This window comes from Ixodes scapularis, unplaced genomic scaffold, assembly GCF_016920785.2.
Source record: "Ixodes scapularis isolate PalLabHiFi unplaced genomic scaffold, ASM1692078v2 PGA_scaffold7__128_contigs__length_106722199, whole genome shotgun sequence".
Taxonomy (NCBI): Eukaryota; Metazoa; Arthropoda; class Arachnida; order Ixodida; family Ixodidae; genus Ixodes; species Ixodes scapularis.
Window position 1 is genome coordinate 20,896,793 of NW_024609882.1, and position 20,933 is coordinate 20,917,725.

The window sequence follows — 20,933 nt, forward strand, 5'->3', positions numbered from 1 at the left end:
AAAATTGACATTTTTCAGCACAAATATATTTTTAATGACAAGCGCTAGGGCAAAGAAATTAGCTACAGATGTAGTGCTTATAATCCGTAATATGCAGAAAAAAATTTAATGTTGTGTAAAATATTTTTGTTTAGATATTTTATATCAAACGTAGCACTTTTTTGTGCTTCGAGTCATGGTACTTCAAATGCCGCTGAGGAAATAATTAAGCTATGATAAAATCTTTTATAACATTTAGAGCTACAATGGTTGCCCAAGAGGTGAACGATGGCTTTTTTTCATTTTCAAAGTCATAACGCTCCAGGAGCCCTTCAAACTTACCTGTTTTTGATGCATATCTTTTTTGGACATCAAACAGATTTATTGGCATGCAATAGCAGTATTGTTAGGAATAGATATACATTGCGATGTATTAAATTTTCACAATGATCTTGCTTTGGTTTCTTAATAGGTGTAGAGCTTAGCTAATTTTAAAAACAATAAAAAAACTGTTTGAGGGTTTTGTTGCGCTACCTGGTGGATGGCAGACAAACTGCTGATTTCTAGTGTTCAAAAAATTTCCGAGGGCGGCGTTGGCGTCTGTATTATCATCAATCTCCGTGTCTTTTTACCTTCACATTTAAAAAATATATTGGAAGATTTACTATCGATAAATGAATGGTTTAAGTACTGGATCCGATTAATAAATCTAAGACAAATAATTACACACGTGTAGCGTGATATAATGTGTTCATTATTCGATATGATTGAAATCAATAAACAATAAAGACGAAGAGGAAAATAATACACCCGAGTTCACTTCATGTCTAGAGTCACTAAATGAGGTTTAAAGTATCGGCATTCCGTTCCCCAAAATTGTTTTGGGCGCCGCCATTTTGGGTCTTGTTCAGAGCAAACGCAACTGCCGATCGTCATGATTCAAAAGTACGACTTCCTCAGCATTAGATGCGGTGCTAGGAAGCTTATGCAATATTGCAATGCTCTGTCGCGGGTGGTTTAAACATTTGTGGGGTACGGAAAAGCGTTTCCTGTGATTTTAGATAAAGCTTCAGGTAACTGGCAACCATGATTTTAAGCCACAATATGGCCAAGTGTCGTTACTCTGAACCGTAGCTAATTTATACCCCTGTTACACGAGCACCCTTAACCGTGGTTAACTCAGCTTTAACTGCTGTTACGTGGCACCACAGTTACCGCACTATACTCTCGGACAGCTATTTCAGAAGAAGTGGAGAGCACTCGTGCACTGCTTCGATGTGTGCTCAAGATGCTCAAGCGCACGTTCGCCCATAGCTTTGACTGCATAGCCGGAGAATGTTGTCGGCCAGTATTGTGCGCTAATTGTGGCTTAGAGTGACTGCAGTTAAGTGCGCCCGTGTAACAAGGGTATTACTGGCACAAGTGGGAACAATGAGGAAGAGGCAGGTGTCAAAAGGTAGTGGCATGTGGAATTCACGGGGCTTACGTCATGGCCCCTCCAGGTATTACAAGCCTCTTGAACAAGAGCATGAATAGTGTCATTAAATAAGCTACGCGTCAGAGTAGCGATACTTGGCCATATTGTGGCTTAAAATCATGTTTGCCAGTTATTTGAAGCTTTATCTGAAATCACAAGAAACGCTTTTCCGTCCTCAACTTTAAACAGTGTGCGACAAAGCAAAGCAACATTACATGAGCTAATGCTGAGGATGCCGCACTTTTAAATCATGACGATCGGCAGTTGCGCCTGCTCTGCACAAGCACCAGAATGGCGGCGTTCACAACACTGACGGGGAAGAGAGTGCCGATACTCCAAGCGCAGCTCATATATTTGCTCTAGTTCCCGCAAAACTCCTTCTCCCTGACTGAAACTGAAAGTAAATATGAATAATACACTATTATTATAGCTTATTTAGTTATAACCAACTACACATAATGAGAGGAGGAAGCGGCCGGGTAGGAGAAACGCGGGTTTTACGTGCGACCGTTCTAACCGTCTCAAAAGAGAGAACGCGCGAGCTTGCGCTGGTTTAAAAAGAGGAATCCAAAGAAAGAGGCGGCACGCTGTGCTTATAATGCAATTAAATGCAAAGGTGCAAGCGAGCTGGACAAGAACGACGAAGGACTGAACAACTCCACTTGTAATGGAGAGGTCCCGGGTTCGATACCCGGACCAGGCGGATTTTTGCGGTCGCTCACCAGTCACCTAGCTGTGTTTGGAGTTTTATGTTTGTCCTTTGTCCCTCTTGTTCCCCTTCTCCAGGGATTACTTTCGTCACGCTGTGCTCTTTTTTATTATGCTTCTAATTGCAAATTGTTGTGTGTATGTTTATACAGCCGGAAGTTAGTCCGCCTTAGTGGGCGTCTGACTCTCAGCTGTAGATGAGCAATTTAGCCAGTGCGGTACAACCGCAAACCTGGGGTCTTTAACGTGCACCACGCAGTAGTGATACACACGACCGCACGCCGGTACGCTGCTCTTCCAGATCGAAACGGGTAGGGGCGGGGTGGCTTCTGCAGTGCGAGCTTTCGCTCCAAGTGCTCGGAGCTGGTGTGCGCTAGACCATGCACTCGGCCACCGACCCCCCCCCCCCCCCTCCCCTCCCCTTGTGCGTCTAATTTATATACAGGTATAAGTATTTGAAGATCGACGATGGACGTCGATCGTCTCGAGGTAATGTAACGTAATAACATTATATAAATATTAAACTTGTTGAAGGACTGAACAACTCAATTTTTCAATTCTTGGATTGTAATATGGCGATAACCTATTGTACGTACTTACTGTTGATGAAGAGCAATATGAGGTGACGATGTAATGATTAAATTATGAGGCTCTATAAGGACGACGACATTAATGGGTGTCGAACCACAACGTACAGTGCCAGACTTGTTTCAAGTATCGTGTACCCAAAGACTTTCTTCACCCGCAACAGAATATGGTAGAATCAATGAGGATGCTGCTTTACAACTGTACGTGGAACAGGAAAACTGCACTGTGCAGAAGTGCGGCTTATTCGCTAAAAGGGGGGACGGATTTCTAGCAGAATTCCCTGATTGACTACTTGGAACAAATGGCTTCGTTGACGTAAAGTGTCCCCGTTCCAAAAGATTCTTGAAGCATACTTAAACCGCAAAGGAGTATGAGGCGAAAAATAAGAAAAAGGAGCCTGGTGCAAAAGGTACAAATCACCACCATAGATTCTACTATCAAATACAAGGGCTGTTACACAATACACAAAGAGAGTTTTGTGATTTAGTTATATTTACACTTAAGGGCATTGATACCCAACGTATTCAGAGAGATGACACCTCCTGGTCAATCAACATAGAGCCTTTTCTACTCAAGTTTTACATGGAAGGCCCGACTTCCGCTGAAATTCCTTACGTAGACGAGTTGTCCGACCGAATAAACTGCAATTACTCCCGATCTGGGAATCTCTCGATCTTCGTTCGTAAGCCATGGTATCATGAGATCGAGGGGTGTGGCTCTTCGTCCGCTGAATATTGCTTCGGCGGGTGTTTTTACCGTGTAAGATGAGACCGTCGCGTGCTGCTGGAACAACAACCTGGCGATTCTTCACTGAACTGCTTCTTCCGTAAGCTTCAAAAGGGCTTTTTTTTTCTTTCGCACACCATCTGTTTTGCATGCCCGTTAGTTGCAGGATGGTATGGTGCACTAATGTGATGCCTGATGCCGGTTTTTTTTCTTCAAAAACTTGTTTATTTTGTTTATAGCAAGATTTGGCGCGTTATCAGAGAAAAGTATTTTCGGTAGGGCAAAAGTACGTAAAAGAGACCGTAGAACGCCAATGACGTGTTTGGACGTCGTGGCAGGCATCGTGTAAACTTCCAGCCACTTAGAGTACGCATCGTCCATGACTCCGCAGATGCGGATACGTTTCGCCGCCCACCGATTGAATAGTGGATCGTTTTCAGTTAATGCTCATGATGGCGTTGGACTCAAGGAAGACTTCGAGTCTTTCCAGAAAGTTAGCCCAGGTTCCAGGACTTTTGTCGAAAGCGGTAAGTGTTCGAAACGTCGACAACGTCGGTAGCCACGTGTTGTGCTTGACACTGGACACTTACCATTCGCTGAGAAAAAACTTGCTTGTTCGTCTGCCACGAGTCGTCCGATATCAGGCCATCAATGCAACACCATCTCCCGACAAAAACGCATGTCCATAGTTAGCAATCACGTGAACTTATAAATTCCCGAACGCTCATAACTTGCCGTCGCTAAACGCCGTTCATTCATAGCGTCATCATTGCAAATAAACGTCTTCCTATTTCTTCTGATGGTTTTCATCATATTCCTCCTAAGCTGTACTTACAACATTATGTGTGTCGGTACTTCCGAAAATATTGCAACGGCGTTTGTTTTCTGGGAACTATAATGTAACAACCTTTACAACAACTTCCGGACCCCGTGAAACACAATATTTCGTGACGTTATTTTAGTCGTCGTTAAAATGGTGAGGTAAGCACCGTAAATCGCTACTTCACGTCCGCTTCCACTGGTGTCTTGGAAGATCGAGTCTACTGAGCGTGCATTCCTGCAGAAGAAATTTTCATTGATAAAATATTAACACGTCAATCACCATTTGATTCCTTCTTGGTAAGATTTGTTGCGAAAGCCCGTTACAACCGCCGAACCGCATCTCCGCATACATGCGTTTGCTGGGCCACGCTACTTGAGCTAGCTGAGCACAGCAGGCAGCGGCGCGAGCAAGGCCACGAGGGGAACGTGATGGTGCTCGAGCCATCCCACTGTGTTTCGGCCACCCCACGGGTGCGTGTCGCCATCTATTGGTTGAACTAACGCCTTGTTCAAGATGGCTGTCGTGGGACCGCAGCCTTAAACTGCTCATACAAATACACAAAACAGTTTGCAAAACCGAGTTACCGCAATATCCTAGTTTTAATACCGCTCGCTATGCTTTCTCCTCGAACTCACTGCAATGCGGCATTCGAAGCACAGGCGTTCGAATCTGTATGCAGACTGTCTGTTCTATGTAGTGTAAGCTGTGTGACCCCGACGACAACTCTCGGTTCAATAGACCGATCTCACCAGCTAGTTTGGGTACGCCATCGCTGCCGCCATGCATCGTGGGAGCTGTAGTCTTTCTGCACGCGGGACAACCCTGCTGGAGGTCTGCGCGAGCAGAGCACGAGGCGGCATGAGCTCTCTCGTGAACTGGCGTCTGCCTCCTAGGAACTACAGTTATGGCGGCGTCACGCATGCGTGGAACGCTTGGTGAGATCGGTCTGCACCTGCTACACTATGTTCGCCCTTAGGCCGAGACTGTAGTCAATGCGCGAAGCACGAGAGCACGAGATCGCTGCTTTGAAACGTTTTTTTCGCAGACCGAACGCTCGCGCTGTAAATGCACGTCTCAAAGCCTGGAGCGCGGGCCAGATCGCGCTTCTAGCTTTTGTTCCAGTCTCAGGTTAAGGTGAACGAAGTATTAGCGATGTGCGCCACAAAAAGCTTCGCTGCGGTCAGCTTTCCACCATTGGCCAAACCATGCATATGAGCATTGTCAGATTGTCAACTTTGACGGTGTTAGTTTCGGATTGCGATAGCTCCTAGCTTCCACTGTGCTTTTTAAACACACCACCGCGAACTCGTCGTCGCCCCCGATGGTAAGTAGCTAGAATAACCACTGGTGACGTCACGGCGAGGCAAATCCCAGTCGCGACGTGACGGAGGGAAACCATAAGAGGGCGCCACCGAAACAACTCGGCGCTAATACCTGGCATCCTCGGCTTTTTGTTCGAGAAAGTCTACGTTTCGTAACATACAAATAAATCTAACCTTAACAAAAAAAAAAACAAAAAAAAAACAAAACACGATGCATGTAAAAACGAAAGAAACCATTCCCTATTTTGTTGGAGGTTCTTTATGGAGAGGAAGGAACAGAAACATTTCCGTACTTATTGTGAGTCCGTTCAACAGACGGAGAAGCACCGGGTTTATTCCGGCCTACGTAGTAGTTGCCGTTCCATTAGGGAGTTTTAGTAGGCCGTGTTTCCCGCTCCGCAAACCCTCCGCTACGAAGAAACCGCCACTGCGCCTGCGCGCCGATGGCCTTGGCTGTAGAGCTCCGGGTAGCGGAGGGGGAAACACGGCCTACTAAAACTCGCTAGTGTCTCGCACATATGTGATGTTGCGCCCCACCTGCTCGCGCACCATTCCAGTCATACGCATTTATTGGACCCACAAACGTAATAAAACAAAAAAGAAAAGAACCCGTTCCTTTCCATGTCCAACAAATCACAACTGCGGCCGAGGCACTGCGCACTCTTCTGCGATCAGACCAACCACGACGTTACTTGAGGGTACTGTGTCACGTGAAGTAACTGCATCGCGTGCCGCGACATCACGTCGTGTCACGTGCAGTCACGCGGGTGACATGACGTGGTCGGTATCAGGTGCCGTTCCATCGCGATGTCATGTCCCGTGGCATCACGTAACATCACTTGACGTCATCACAGTGTAACGCAACGCCACGTTGCACCTCGACGTTTAGCGGAGACATCAGAGAATCTTAGAAGAGGGAGCCCCGACGCCTGGGGTTCTCCAATCTGCTCGGAGGATCCGAAGCTTTGGGGCCCCTAAAACTATCTGTTTTTTTTTCCCGCTACATTTAGCGGATAAATTTTCCAGCCACAACGATGCTACGCGAGGAAGCCCACCCGTGAATCCGCCGCGACACGTAACCAGTGACGGCGAATCCCGGAGAAAAGCTCAACGGAGAAAAGATCACCGGAGATGAGCTCACCGGAGAAAAGCTCACCGCAAAACCGGCGGATGCGGAGAAAAGCTCACTGGCCATTGAGCGTATGCGGAGAAAAGCTCACCAATTTTTTTACTTCTTTTTATATGTAGGCTGTTGGATCATGCGTAACATATATCATTTTATTATCATGAAAATTCGTCAGCTTTGTAAAAAAACGAAAATGTCCTTTTTGTATTATTTGTTAAGCTTATTGGATATATTGCTCCCAAATTAATAATTGCGGGCGAGTGTTTTCTGTAGCTTACTCTGTAGGCAACGAAAGCCTAACTGAAATCTTTATTAACTTGAAGAGCAGGAAAAAGTTCGAAAACTTAATAATGTCTACCTAAAATCTAAAGATCAAAACTGTAAATGCCTAAATTCCGAAAGTGCATGCGCAACGACGCGGTGCCAGGAAATTCTCTTTGAAGCTTTTGTTAACTTTTGAACACAGGATAAAACAGTCCGTAGGATATCGAGGAATTTTCTTTCACGGAGAAGCACGCTTTCTAGCCGTTCGTGCTGGTGTTTCCACACGTTGCCTTTGTGTGATAATGTCCTTCTACGGCGAGCCACCCATGACCTCCAGAGCTGCACAGTGGCACCGTTGTTACTCGTGACCTGTATAAGAACTAGTCTTATGTAAGGCAGGGAATCGGCCGAGTTGGTGAACGTTATACATGATGAAAAAAACGACGACGACGGAGTGAAGACAAAAAACACGACAGGACGAAGCTTTTCTCGCAACTGAAGTTTCGTTAGTGAAATTAACAGAAAGAAAACAGCGTAGCCGACACTGATTACATCAACAAACAGCTACTTATCTATTAGGCACTACACAATATTTGGAACTGAAACGGTTCACACACCGCTATTCATACTAGCTCGCAAAGAACAAAGAACAAACCTCTTTATTAGGGAGTTTTCGTAGACCGCGTTGCCCCCTCTGCTAAGCGTTCCGCAACGAAGAAGTTGCTGCCGAGCCTGCGCGCCGATAGCCTTGACTGTGGAGTTCCCGCTATCGTAGCGGGTTGCGGAGGGCCTTGCGGGACGGCGAAAACGATCTACGAAAACTCTCTATTGATAGAGCTACCGACGGCACACTGCCAGTTGTCAATAAATTGTTGTCTTTTTTACCGGTGTAAGATGATCTGATTTTATACCCCCCTTTCCGGATTCATTAATATACAAAATGGCTGATTACTAATTTCTGATGACTTAGTAAATATTCCCAATGAACTTCAAGAATATTACAAAAAAGTGGACATATTTTTAATGAAGTGACAAGTGCGAATTATGTTAAATTGGAAAGTTTGGCGCAGAGTCGCCTAAGTTAAAAAAAAAAAATCGGTGAGCTTTTTTCCGCATCCGCTCAAAGGCCGGTGAGCTTCTCTTCGCATCTGACGGATTGGCGGTGAGCTTTTCTCCGGTGAGCTTTTCTCCGCCGCCCGTGACGGCTGTCTGCATCGGGAAGATCTAGACGTTTCTTGTGTTGTTTTTTGTGACGCCGGTTGTGTCTGACGCAAGTCGGAATGCAGCCCCTGATGGTGTGGCGCAATTCGGTGCGTATTATGCGAGGCGCCCGGGGAGAAGGAGATACGGCGGAAATCCCTGGGCGAGTTGGAACCGTATCGCACGAGGCGTGGCATATGCAGCGCGGACGACATATTGCATTTCAGATACTCCTGCGAGTCTTTCACCTGGCAGACCGAAAGAGAGAGAGAGGGAGGGGGGAAGAAGAAAGAAAAGGATGCGGGAGAGAGAAAGAACCCGATTTCGTCTACGAAAGACGCCGCGACAAAGTCCTGAATGATGGGTACGGATTTACGGATTTTGTCGAGGACGTCGATACCAGGTGACGCCAGCACGCCGTGGTGGTGGTCGTGGGTGCTCGTTCCGAAGCGCCTTCGTACACGATTTCTCCAGTGGTTGTATCGCCGAGCGTTATCGATGCACAGATCAATTTCTCATGACTAATAAACGTATGTTACTACTCCTACACACATTGATCGAATCGGCGTTTTGTTCCAAGATGAAGTGCGTGCGCGCTGGACAAATGGTGTGCGTAATGTTAGTGTACGGATGAACCGCGATTAGTTATACTTCGACTTCCGCGCATCTGAAACGATTTCATTTTATTTTTCTGTAGAACTTCTTTTTTTACTTTGTTTATTCTTTCGTTGTCCGCTGGAACCGCCTCCACATCCCTTCTCTCCCCCCCCCCCCCCCCCCCACACACACACAAATTGAAATAATTAATGACTCATCTGTTTTTAAGAGTGCTGTTTTACCCTCTTTCTTTTCTGACGACCGTAACTGCGTGTTAATTTTAACGCTATATTTTGTAATGCGCATGTACCTATTATTATATTTTTAAAATATCACGATGATCTTCCGAGTTAATAAATAAATAAATAAATTCGACATTCCATGGGACTATGTCACAGTCTTTCAATTGTCTTGCGCGTGCCACTTGCGAGGGTACGTGTCTTGGGAGCTTACCAGTGTAAAGACCAAGTACCCCAAGCCAGCAAAAGCACGCGTTGTAGTCGTGGTAACGTTCCATGCTTTTCCCTACCAAAATTTTATTATCGTAAAATTTGAGCTTAATGCCACGTTTTCATTATGCGGAATAACTGAACGATAAGTTCAAAAATTTATGTCGATCGAGTTTATCGTGAAAGATGGTATCGCGCCTATAAGGGTTCGGTTACATGTCTTTTTACCGCGTTCGAGCTGCTCTGTAAAGCATGCTTTCCCGGTTCGACTATCTGTAGTGCGGCGAAGCCCACTAGAGTAACGACAGGAGCACGGTGCTGATGCAGCACTGTCCCGCTTCGTGCTTGCTTTCCCCTCCGTAGAATATTAAAATATATTTCATTTCTAATTAATCCCGATAATTTGTCCCGTTTCACAATAAATCGTGGATAGATCAGAGAGATTGCAGTGCCACGAATATGCGCGTTTTTGGGAAACACTTGTTTTGTTTATTAATGGTAACTCGCCGGACATGATATAGTACAAACATCTCGACATATCCACAAAGCCAGCTCGACGATTGTTGTTTTAACCGCTCTGCATATGCAGTAAGCGTCACTCGCATAACAATTACTGCGAGCGGCTCTTTTTTCTCGGTTTGCAGCGCCGTTTTGTTCAGCCACGATCATCGCCCCGATTGCAACGAGTAGCAGTGTCACGTTCTAAGGTCGCCATACTGGGTTTGTTTGTGCGTTCGCTAAGCTCGTAGGTGGTACTTTGTCACGTTCTACTAGAGGCCAGAATTTGTTCATTTTTATTTTTTCAGATATTTATTTTAAACCGTGGGCATATCTGTAAACCGTAAGGTCACAGTTGCACTGCTCTCATACATCGCACAAGGGACAGCCCGATGAAACTAGGGAGTTTTAGGGAACCGTTTTTTGAAGGTGCGATACGGTATACAATGGGCCCTCCGGTAAAAACTGCGCATGCGCCACCGCCAGAGGGCTCGAACATGCGCGGTTCGTACTGTACCGTACGTGCAAAAAAACAAAACGGTTCCCTAAAACTAAGCGGGAATATTCGCGTGACGTCACGTGTTTTATATAATGACGTCACTTGTGACGTCACGAGGGTAATTTGTGAGGTTGCCTTCGTGACCCTCACGAGGGTGACCCTCGTGACGTCACATATGACGTGACGTCACGTGGGACGTCATTATGGGAAACGTCCCATGATGGCGGTGACGCCGACGCCGACGACGCCGCTCAAGCCGGAAACGGGGGCCAAAAAGCTGCGCTCTAAAAAAAAAAAAAAAAAAGTCACAACATTCGGAAACCGTGTTGGTGATTTTAGTGTGCCGGTTGAACAATCAGCATCGTCTCAAGTCTGGCTCAAGTCTGTATAGTGGGTTTCAGTATACCCGAAATGTAGGTGTGTGCTGCCTCCAGAGTGGTTGCATATGTGGTAATGTAATTCAAACGTCGTAAAACATTAAAAAAATGTATATTTATTATTTGAGTTTGCATTTGCGTTGCAAAACTAGATTCGTAGTTGTAGTGTACAACGTTTGCGTTTCTATAGATGCGAGCATATTCAACACAGTATACTGCGCATTCCTCATTCTCTTGTTGTTGTTGTTGTTTTCTGATTGTATGCTTGAAATTTTTTGGTTCTAACGTTAGCGTTCAAGGTTTTGCGTCTCCATATCAACATTACGTATTCTCCTTTCGCGGAGGGTGGCCGAAAGTCGCCTATGGTAAAAAGAAAAAAGAAAGAAAAGAAACTTGTTTTAGTTTACGAAATGTCTGTTCACTTATGGATACAGCTCGCAGCGCGGGAAAGTTGCCAAATCAAGGATTCGTCCCTTCGCTGACGCTGTCCGTATGCAAACTTGTGACGCTAAAGCGATTTCTGACAGACCGCGATGCATGCGCGCCGCTCAAACGATTCCGAGTCGGCAAAAATCGACGTAATATTGTAGGCACAACGCGCCATCTAGCGAGTAGCCCTAGAACTCTCTCGATCTGCGCACATTTTAGGCAACACCCTTCTACCGTGCGCCTGATGTACTGTAGTTCTGACAATGTTAGAAGGAACCATTTCTCGCAGATAATGCGCAGATAAGATGTCGCCAACACTGCAAAACCTTCGATCTAGTTATACGCCGATCGGAAGGGTTTCAGGGTTAGCCGATAGGGGGCGCCAGCGGGTTCTCTAGTGGTAAGCGATTACGAGGATTTGCAACGAACTGGATTGTACTCATAGTCAAATGTGTGAATCAGCCGTAATGTCTGGCATCGCAGAAAAAAAAGTTCGTCTGTCACGTGATGTCTGAGCGTAAAACGTACTTTTCCGTTTGTAACAAGGTGTCCAGACTGCGCAGTCAGCTCGGCTTGGTCAGCGCTGATTTTGTTGGATATGCCCACGGTTTATCTTCCCATCGTGAGAATAAAATTGAGACCCAACATGGCGTTATGACTACTCTTGCTCCACTATACTCACATCGCACGATGTTCACAATCAGAGCACAGATGCGTTTTGGTACCTGCAGGCTGCAGCTGTTGAAAGCACGTTCAATGTTAACCCGCGATAAATTTAAAACTGTATATCACCAGCAATAGTAGGAAGTGAATTCGGTAATTTATCTTTATAGAGTCATGGGCTGATAAACCTTCAAAATATACATTTTCATTCAATCATTCAATCTAATGAATCGAGTCTTTCTGACACAAATTGCCTCACTGATCTCGCCAAAACAGCTCTAAATCATAAAACTACTTTACCTAGCTCAACAGGATTGCGTTAGTTAATATTGTTGCAGGCATGGAATCCTCACTGGTAGTTTCGTTTGCTCACAAATTACCCGAGTTTATAATACGGCAGCCTATAATAGCCTGCTGCGTCTGTTCTCCCCAAATCCCAGGCCAGCCATTAAGTATTACCCATAGCCGCTTTCGTTTAACGGCTGTCTATGAGTTCTAACGACCCTTGGGGCCGGCAAGGCATGCACAGGCAGTATAGGAGAAAAATTGCACATTTGGGTTCATTACTGCAGTGGCTGCCCTCGATAGAACTCCGTCTAATATCGATTCGCACTAAAACTGTATGCACGGGCCGAATTCGGTCGTTTCGTTTGCTGACAGTCAAAACAAAACTCGGTCTATTTCTGATTCCCTCGATCCAGCCAAGGTGACTCGGTAAGGTGATTGCAAGGTGTCGCTTTCAAACCTGGCCTCGCGTGGTGATTGCGGACGTCTTGGCAGACCAAAGTTCGTCCGGGACCCCCGACTTCCATGATCCTTCTGTTCAGGAGCGAGAAGGCCAAAACAAAAAAAGAACAGGGAATGTTGTGATTTTTTCAGGCTGCCTTGGCCGGTTGCTTGCAGCGGTACGCTCCCCGATAAAACTTGACGAACATGGCGAAGAAGAGCGCCGACTCGAAGAGCACAATCAGGCTGTGCGGCCTCGGGTAGCCGCAGTCCACAAAGAGAGGTATGGTGCTGTGCACAAAGATGGCGATGAACTGCGCCAGCTGGAGTTGAGTGAGGTAGCGCTTCCACCAGAGGTGCTTCTGCACCGCGGGTCCCAGCAGGGACAGGAAGTAGTAGGTGTACATGATGACGTGGACGAAGCTGTTGAGACAAATACAGAACATGACCTGCCCGTCCGGCCCGTACGACAGCCCGAACCATCCGTTGAAAACCACCAGGACGTGGTGGACGACGTGCAGAAAGGACACGTGGGAGTCTTTCTTGCGGAGCACAAAAAAGACAGTGTCCAGGAAGTCCGCGATGCGGACCAGAAGGTACCACCAGCAGAGGGACACCAGCTCCAGGGTCCTGGGGTCCGCGTCGAAGCGGATGCCTTGACAGAGGACGCTGTAACCGCCGCCGAGGTAGGACCGCGACAGGAAGTTGACGACGAAGTAGGCGTTCAGCAGGACCATGGCCGCGTTGTAGCTGAGGATGACCCACCGCAGGTTGTAGGGCTTGCGGTCGCGCATGAACCGCGGCCCGCCCACCTTGACCAGGTACACGTAGCAGAGCAGGAGCGCGCCGATGAGCGGAGGGTTGCCGGCGAGCGGCCATGTTGTGGTCCGGGGGTCGCGGAGCAGCGTCGAGTTGGTCGGCTCCGAGGACGTGCCCGTCGCTCCCGCGGTCGCGTACCCTAGGACGTCCATCGGGAGTGGACGTGTGCCGAATGGTCTTCCGGAACCTGGTTCTTGTTGGGTTGGTTCTTGCTGGCGGAGCGCCGGTTTCGGCGGGGAGTCGGGTCCGCCGCCGCCGCCGCCGCCGGTTTCAGTCGGAGTCTGACTTCATTGATCGGAGCTCTTCTCTCTCGTGGGAGCTCGTGGCGGCGGAGGAGGGGGGGTTACCCTCTCGGCGGTGGACGAGTCCACGAGGCCAGACGCGAAGGGGAAGGGGGGACCTCGCCGCTTGGCGGAGTCTTGGGGCTGGAGGCTCGGTCGGAGCTGAGGGAGGGTTGATGGATGTCGGGATGCAAGAGGAAGATGCTGCGCTCGCCGGGTGGCTTCCCGTTACATAGGAATGGAGGCGGTGGCTCGCTTCTTTCACTTACGCGCCGCGCGGACGCTGTGCGGTTGGTTTGGGTTTCGCGTTCGACGAGGTTTAATTGGGGTGGGGAGGCGGGAGCCGGGATAGACACGTCAGCGCTGGGAGTCGGAATGCTTTGTCGAGGGTTTTCTTTGCGGAGTGGCCTCGCTGAAACTAAGGGATGGCATAGTATATATATATATATATATATATGCATGTGCGATACCGGCTAATGTGGAACGGACGATTGTTTTGCTCCTGAAGAAGGAACGGTCGAATATTGAGGTAACTCGGAGATAATTTTAACAAGAACACAGGAAAGCTAACATAACCACCCCGTAGTTCTTTCCTGTCATTGTTCACGCTCGTTTCGCAGGAGTCGGCAGGTTGTCACTGTATATACGTTTGATGAAACGCGAGTAAACCCCGAGTTTCTTGAAGTAGCGAGGCCCAGTAACTGAGAGTAAAGTAGATGACGAGTACACTTGCGTGTCATTTGCGTGTCGGTGTTCAGTTAAAAATGACCGTTTTATTTCTCATTTCATAGACACATTGTTGGCTACGTGCGAACGTTTGTGACTAAAACATCTGATAGCGGTTCCCATCCTCATGTCAAGGGTGGAGCTAGGAGTCGTACTTTGAGTCGATAGAGACCGTGGCGCACCCTGAAACCCTGTGAGCGTCTCCTGCGCCAAGCGGGACTTTGGATAACTCTAATCTGATACTGTATTCCGCCACATATGAGTTGTCTGCAGCAGAAACTCCGCCCACACAGAAGAGGGTTGCTCTTCCAGTGTCCCTAAAGGTGTATTCACACGGGGGAGAAATCCCTCCCCTTGTTCCCCAGGATGCGCATTACGTAGTAATAACGTCACGACTTTGCGTGGAACTGCGCTGACGTAGACATACCAGGGAGATGAGGGCGCTCTTGCTCGGGCTGCACAAACAGTACCCCCCCTTGGCGGTGGATTTCTTCGCAAGTGGCGGTATTTTGTTCACGCGTCCGGCAACTTTACTGTTTCTGCTCGGCGGGATACCGGCGGCGGCATTGCGATCGCCTAACTTGTGGCTTGCGCTGTTGCCAACGTTACTAAAACACTCAGTTGGGAAACTCACCCTTGAAAACTGGGCCGCTGGCGTCCACCGAGACCGAGCTAAATACGATAACAACGCCACCCTTTAGCGACGAGTGGAAAACTTCCCGGCTCGAGGTGCCAAGATGGCAGCTCAATCTTTTTCTTTTTTTCTTTACTTTGGTCACTGTGAGCTTTTAGAAAGCATGTTTTTTTTGCGTAAAAACAAACGAAAAAAGCTCTTTTTGTAGGATCTTTTATTGGAGATTAGTACGAAATGACAGGAGCGTGATGCTTGCATACAATTTAAGTTTACAGGGTTTTGCGGCACAATTAATATTGTTTTTATACAGCCATGTCTTACCACTGACTTTAGGTAGCGCGTCCCAACCTGGATGGATCCTAACTTCGGTAAATGATAGCGGCGGGTCCGGTTAGGAAGAGCTGGGAGTTTGCAGCCTTTCCACTGCATACGTTTCGGCACAAAATTGCCGATTAATGCCACAACAGTCACAGCAGAATAATAATAATTGGGGTTGTGTGGATATTTATACAGTGTGTATTTGGCCAGCCATTTCAAAGTTGGGGCGAGTCACTCGCTGTAGATGAGCAATTTAGCCAGTGCAGTACAACCGCTAGCCTGGGGTCTTTAACGTGCGTCACGCAGTAGTGATATACGACCGCACGCCGGTACGATGCTCATCTAGATTGAAATGGGCATGGGTGGGGATTGAACCCGGGATCCCTGGGTTCTGCAGCGCGAGCTTTACTCACAGCGGACGCTATCAAATGCCCGATTGCGATACTCCCGCAGTTCTCCGAGCGGCCGATGCGGGAGAAATGGCGGCGTTGCGATCGCCATTAGCTCGGTTCTCGAGTACGGAGCGGTGCCACTTTTTCAGACTATGCTCAGTGGCAGTTTCCCAGCTGAGGGCTGTTGCGCATGTTGTCCGAGGCACCAAAAGAGTCATCGGTATTCATCAACGCCGCCCTCAAGCCGCTCCTCGTACAACTGGTTTTGGATTCCACGTCCTTTGCGTTACACCCACCCATTCAAGAAGCATCTTTCTTTTATCAGGAATCAGATCGTCCTCTTCTGCATTTAACAGCGCTGAATCGCGTATAGCCGTTCCAGCACGCCCTAATGTGTCTACTCCTGTCGGCGTACACCGAGACTTGTTGCCGAGAGTGCTACCGCTAAATGCATCTGATAACACTGACATCCCTCTCGGCTCCACGCCGCTCGTGTGAATGCTAGGGTCGGGGACGGAGCCCCTCTGGTTCCTCCGATCATTGACGACGCGCACACCCCTTCCCGAAAAGCATCTCCCGCGTGAATACCCCTTATGCTAAACGCCACCAAGCTGACAATTCCCTATATTTTTCCAAGCAATAGACCCTTTTCAGAAGTTTGAGCCAACGCCTGACCGCCATTGCTTGCTCACATACCCTGAGCTTGCATTGGACACGAGTCCTGACGTCATCGCTCGGCGAGGACTCGGACCCAATCACGCACTTCGTGTCCATGCAATGGCGACCACCAGTGTTGCTTGATGAACTTTCGAAAAGGGTCTATTGTATGCAATTTAGAGGCAAATGTTTAGCAGCGTCTCATTCTGTGGCGCCAGAAAAATGCTGCGTTTATAATGAATTGGGCTTCTTCTTTTATTTTATTTCATGTCCCCCGGAGTAGATGCAATTTTTTTCCAGGAGGGGGGGGGGGGGGGGGGGGGGGGTCAGCGTATAGGATGTTTGAGAGCCACCCCCCCCCCCCCACCCCCTTTTTGTCCCCGTTCTAAAATTTCGCACGTGCGGAATTCAAGTGGGTTAGTGGAAGGAAGGGGGGGGGGGGGGGCATTTGGATTCTCCCTTTGTATCCGCCATTGTATACCCCTTTGGTGTTCGTGTTTTATAACAAGTCGGCGTCGTACTTTTCTTGGTAAACACATTTTTTCCTCTTTCTCCGGGAGTTTTGGGATGAAGCTTGTGGGCATCTCCTGTTGCGGCAGACAGTAATAGCTGTCATCCAAACTTCGCCATGAACGCGTACACGCGGTACCTCGCAGCTAGATCACGAACACGATTATTCTCGCTTTTTCGCATTTTCATGATCAGGTTTATGCGCAAGTGTACATACAAATGACCACATCCATGAACGCTCACGTGCTGTTTTTGTGAAATATCTTTAATAAAATACAAAGGAAAAAAAAAAAGAAAAAAAATTGCCGGCAACCTTTATTTCCAAAGTCCTATAATGCATGCACACAAACCTGAGTTTCAGGAATGAACCAAAGTATTGAATTATTTTTTTAGGTTCATTATTAAGATGTAATAAAGGTCGTACGACCCTTAAATTTTCCCTTAAGAGTGCTGGAGATTTTTCAATAAAATCCAGAAATATGACAATTTTGTCATTTTGAGCGCATTTTGAGGCAATTTGGAAATTTAATTTACTTAGATAATAAAATGACGAAGCGAGTGGCAGGGCGTACTAGAGGTGCCTCCTATCTTAATTTCAAGACGTATTTGTGTAAGTTGCGTATTTGTGTAAATAAGTTTGACAGGGCAGTTTTCGCTATATTTATTTTCAATGGGTTGAACGAGATGGTCACACCAGCACCAAATAACCCCAAGTCAAAGCATTTGTTGTTGTTGCTGTTTTCACGAGCTTGAACAGACGTCGACTCCCGGCACACCGCCGAGATCGGTTTTGCCGTGAATTGGTCCGTGTAGGATTCCTGCCTGCTAAACCACGCATAAAAAAAAAAGGACCAATGAGAGGCGACGCGTTTCTTTTACGCGTTGGTGCTAGCTTTGTCGTGTTGTGTACAAATGACCTTGCAGCTTGTCGGCGGCATGATGTACGGCCCCTACTACCGTGCGTTTCGGGGCGACGGGCAATACAGTTCGTCGTGGCTCGCACAGCCCGCCGACGAGCGAGACCCGACTGGGGGTGAACGGTACATCAAGCGTGTTTCAGGGTCTTCGTCGCTTCTACTTTACAAGGTTGCGGGATGCACATGGAGGGCGAGCGCGATGGCCCGTTTCACCCGGTTTTTCTTTTCTCACGACCGAATGACAATCGCCGCAAATACTACGCTCTAACGGTGTACGCGTACTCGGCGAAAACTAAAATGCACGCGTGGAAAAAAAAGAAAAATCTGAAATTACACGGCACATGTGCGAAAAACAAACAAAACAAAAATTGGAACACACACACAAAAAAAAATATTCGACGCTATTAAATAGAATTAATAAAAAATAAAGGTGTTTCTGTTGTAAAGTAGAAAGTTGGGCTAGTTGGTTTTGGTTATACATAATGACAAATACACAGCGCAAAAGGACAAAAGGTGTGTCTCTTCTCTTTTTGTCCTTTTGCGCTGTGTATTTGTCATTATGTGTTTCTGTTGAAAGCATTATATTTGCAATGGCAGAACGAAAAACACGTACGCGCGTTATCCATTTTACATTTTAAAAAAAAAATGTGGGGAACTGCTTTTAGTTTCGCGCGAATTTCGTCTGGTTTTCCGCAGATGTGTTCCAACCTAAAATTCGGCGCATAAAATAAAGTTAAACAGAAAAGAAAAGAAAATAGAAACGAACCACACGTGGGTATGTACCCTAAAGAAATCGTAAATATTGCCTTAACAGACCATCTGCAACTTGTGTTCACTTATTTATTTATTTTATTATTATTATCATAATTTTTTAATAAACGTCGTACAGCCGGTCTTCGAGGCCAGGATCAATGACCGAGATAACTTAGGCAGGGTCTGAATAAGTTCTGGACACTTCGTTCTTGTAACGTTTTCAAGCATAAATTTTGGTTTCGAAGAGGGGAAAAAAAAAAAAAACAGCTGGAATATTTTTAAGTGATGTCTTACGCAACTGAAGATTATATAGAACATGTGTACTTCGACAGCTTGTAAACCCTGAGATGGGGAACGATAAAAAAACGGACGAACACAACAAAATCTCAAAATCTTATCGTTTCCCATCTCAGGGTTTGCAAGATGTCGATTGATTACCAGCTCGCCTGCACTCTCTCACCGCTTACAATGTATACTTATTGTATAAATTTACGGAATAAACTTCAAAACTAACAACGTGTACTCTGTCATTTTTGTTTTTCAAGTTTTATCCGTAACTGTCACTCGGTAAATCTAGTTACGGTAACGTGTAGTCGTAACCAGATAGCGTGTTGTCAGGGGCTTCCGCTGCGAGAGGGATTCCCTGGAACTGGAAACACTTTGTTAGATCCAGAGAAATTATTCGCATGAAGTGAATTAATCTCAACAGAAATTAAAAAAATGAAAATATTCTGCAAGAAAACAAAAAAAAAAAAAGATTGTGGGTATTAAGGTGTTTTATTCTTTTTGAATCTTCATATCTTATGTATTAAAGTAATAAGAACCAATTATAGTGCCAAAATTGGTCAAATAAGCATTTAAAGAACTCCTGGCAACGCAGAATGGCATAAATTTGAGACTTTTTTTTATTGTGCGCGTTTCTTTGAATTGTGGCGTCTCCAACCATCAGATTTATCATTGATAATTAGGCCTATATATATATATATATATATATATATATATATATATATATATATATATATATATATATATATATATAATTTTTTTTCGCCGCGAAAGAGTGTCACTACACATCTATGTTAACATTCGAGCGCGTTCTTCTCTTTATGTAATTTTTAGGCATCTTCACAGGTTTCGCAGACAAATTTGTGTTCTTAATGTTGCCATATCACAACCAAATTTGGCATGCATATGCTTTAAAACATGTAATATGCAACTATCTAAGTTTAGTTAGAATCTATAATTTTTATATCTACGAAAAAGTACAAAAACTCTTCGTAGTTCTTTGAAAACGATGTTTTTGCGATTTTAAATTATTTCAACATAAAATACGTCTCGCGCACATTATGTTTGTTGCTTATTGCACTCAGTGGTCTGGAACGAATGAACTGATTTCATTGTCATGCTCCACTTGTGCGCAAAAGCATGACTTTTACTGCATGCTCATAGCATCCAGAACATAAAAAACAACGTATATCAAAATTAACGAAAGTTATAAAATGGAGATCAAACACTACGAGAGGTCAACCTTTAGTTCAGTTGTTGTAAAATAAAAATAAAATTTTTTCCCCCAGGCGTATTCACTGGGGGGGGGGGGGGGGGGGGGGGGGGGTGACGCAACGTTTACGTAAATACAATATACAAAGCAACGCACGCGCATAAAAAAAAAAAAGAATAGAAAAAGCAAAAAAGCGAAATATGTCTGCGTTGGCACGCTGCCAGCAGCAGTGAGGCGGGTAAGGTATCCTGAAGAGCCAACCTTCAGCGTGCTCTTTCAGCGTGACGCTTCATGCTCATGTACGCACACGGGGCGTGTGCCGCCAGGCATCATGTTTATCCCGGGCTTGGACGTCATCAAAACACAGCAAATCACGCTAGGCTGCGCGGTCTGCGTCTGCGCGATGGATACATGAATGGATGGAGTGATACATGCTGCTTAACTCTCTATCTCTAAATCGGTCTGCTATCTGCGCTACTGAGCCACTCCTCGGGAATGTGGGTTCCGGACAAATATAATCGGTACCTTCATGTTACTGAAAATCCGTTTCGCATTAAAATATAAATTATATATATATATATAAGGAGGGTGACAATCACAAGCCCTAAATGAAAGCTTTTTTTCCTCGCCATAACCGACCTTTAGTCTTTGTTTCCTCTTATTCCGTTCACTTCATCATTACCATAGCAGACCAGGTTATTGTCATTTTTGATACTATTGCGGCCTTCTTCCTAGCATTGGCCTTTGTGGAGGTTCGTCAACGACCGCTGCAGTGGATCGGTATCTCGGTTAGACAAGAGAAGGTCCGTAATGGCGGCTGTGGTCTGGCGCCTGTCTAAAGTGACTCTAGGACAAAGTTTAATGATTGTGGGGGGCGCGAGTAAGTAAAGGCGTATGTGCGTAACCCCAAATCTGGTGTGTGCTTCTCTAAGGTGCACGCGCCACCGCTTTCGCTAAAATGGTGGCTGCGAAAACGT

General features: G+C 46.2%; 1 protein-coding gene across 1 annotated transcript; it reads right to left on the reverse strand.

Annotated features, from left to right (window-relative positions):
• Positions 1-11,541: 11,541 nt before the first annotated feature.
• Positions 11,542-13,541, reverse strand: LOC8028356 (elongation of very long chain fatty acids protein AAEL008004-like). Its single transcript, XM_002410918.5, has one exon. The coding sequence runs from the start codon at positions 13,420-13,422 to the stop codon at positions 12,601-12,603; it is 822 nt and encodes a 273-aa protein (XP_002410963.1). The 5' UTR covers positions 13,423-13,541; the 3' UTR covers positions 11,542-12,600.
• Between the last annotated feature and the right edge of the window lie 7,392 nt (positions 13,542-20,933).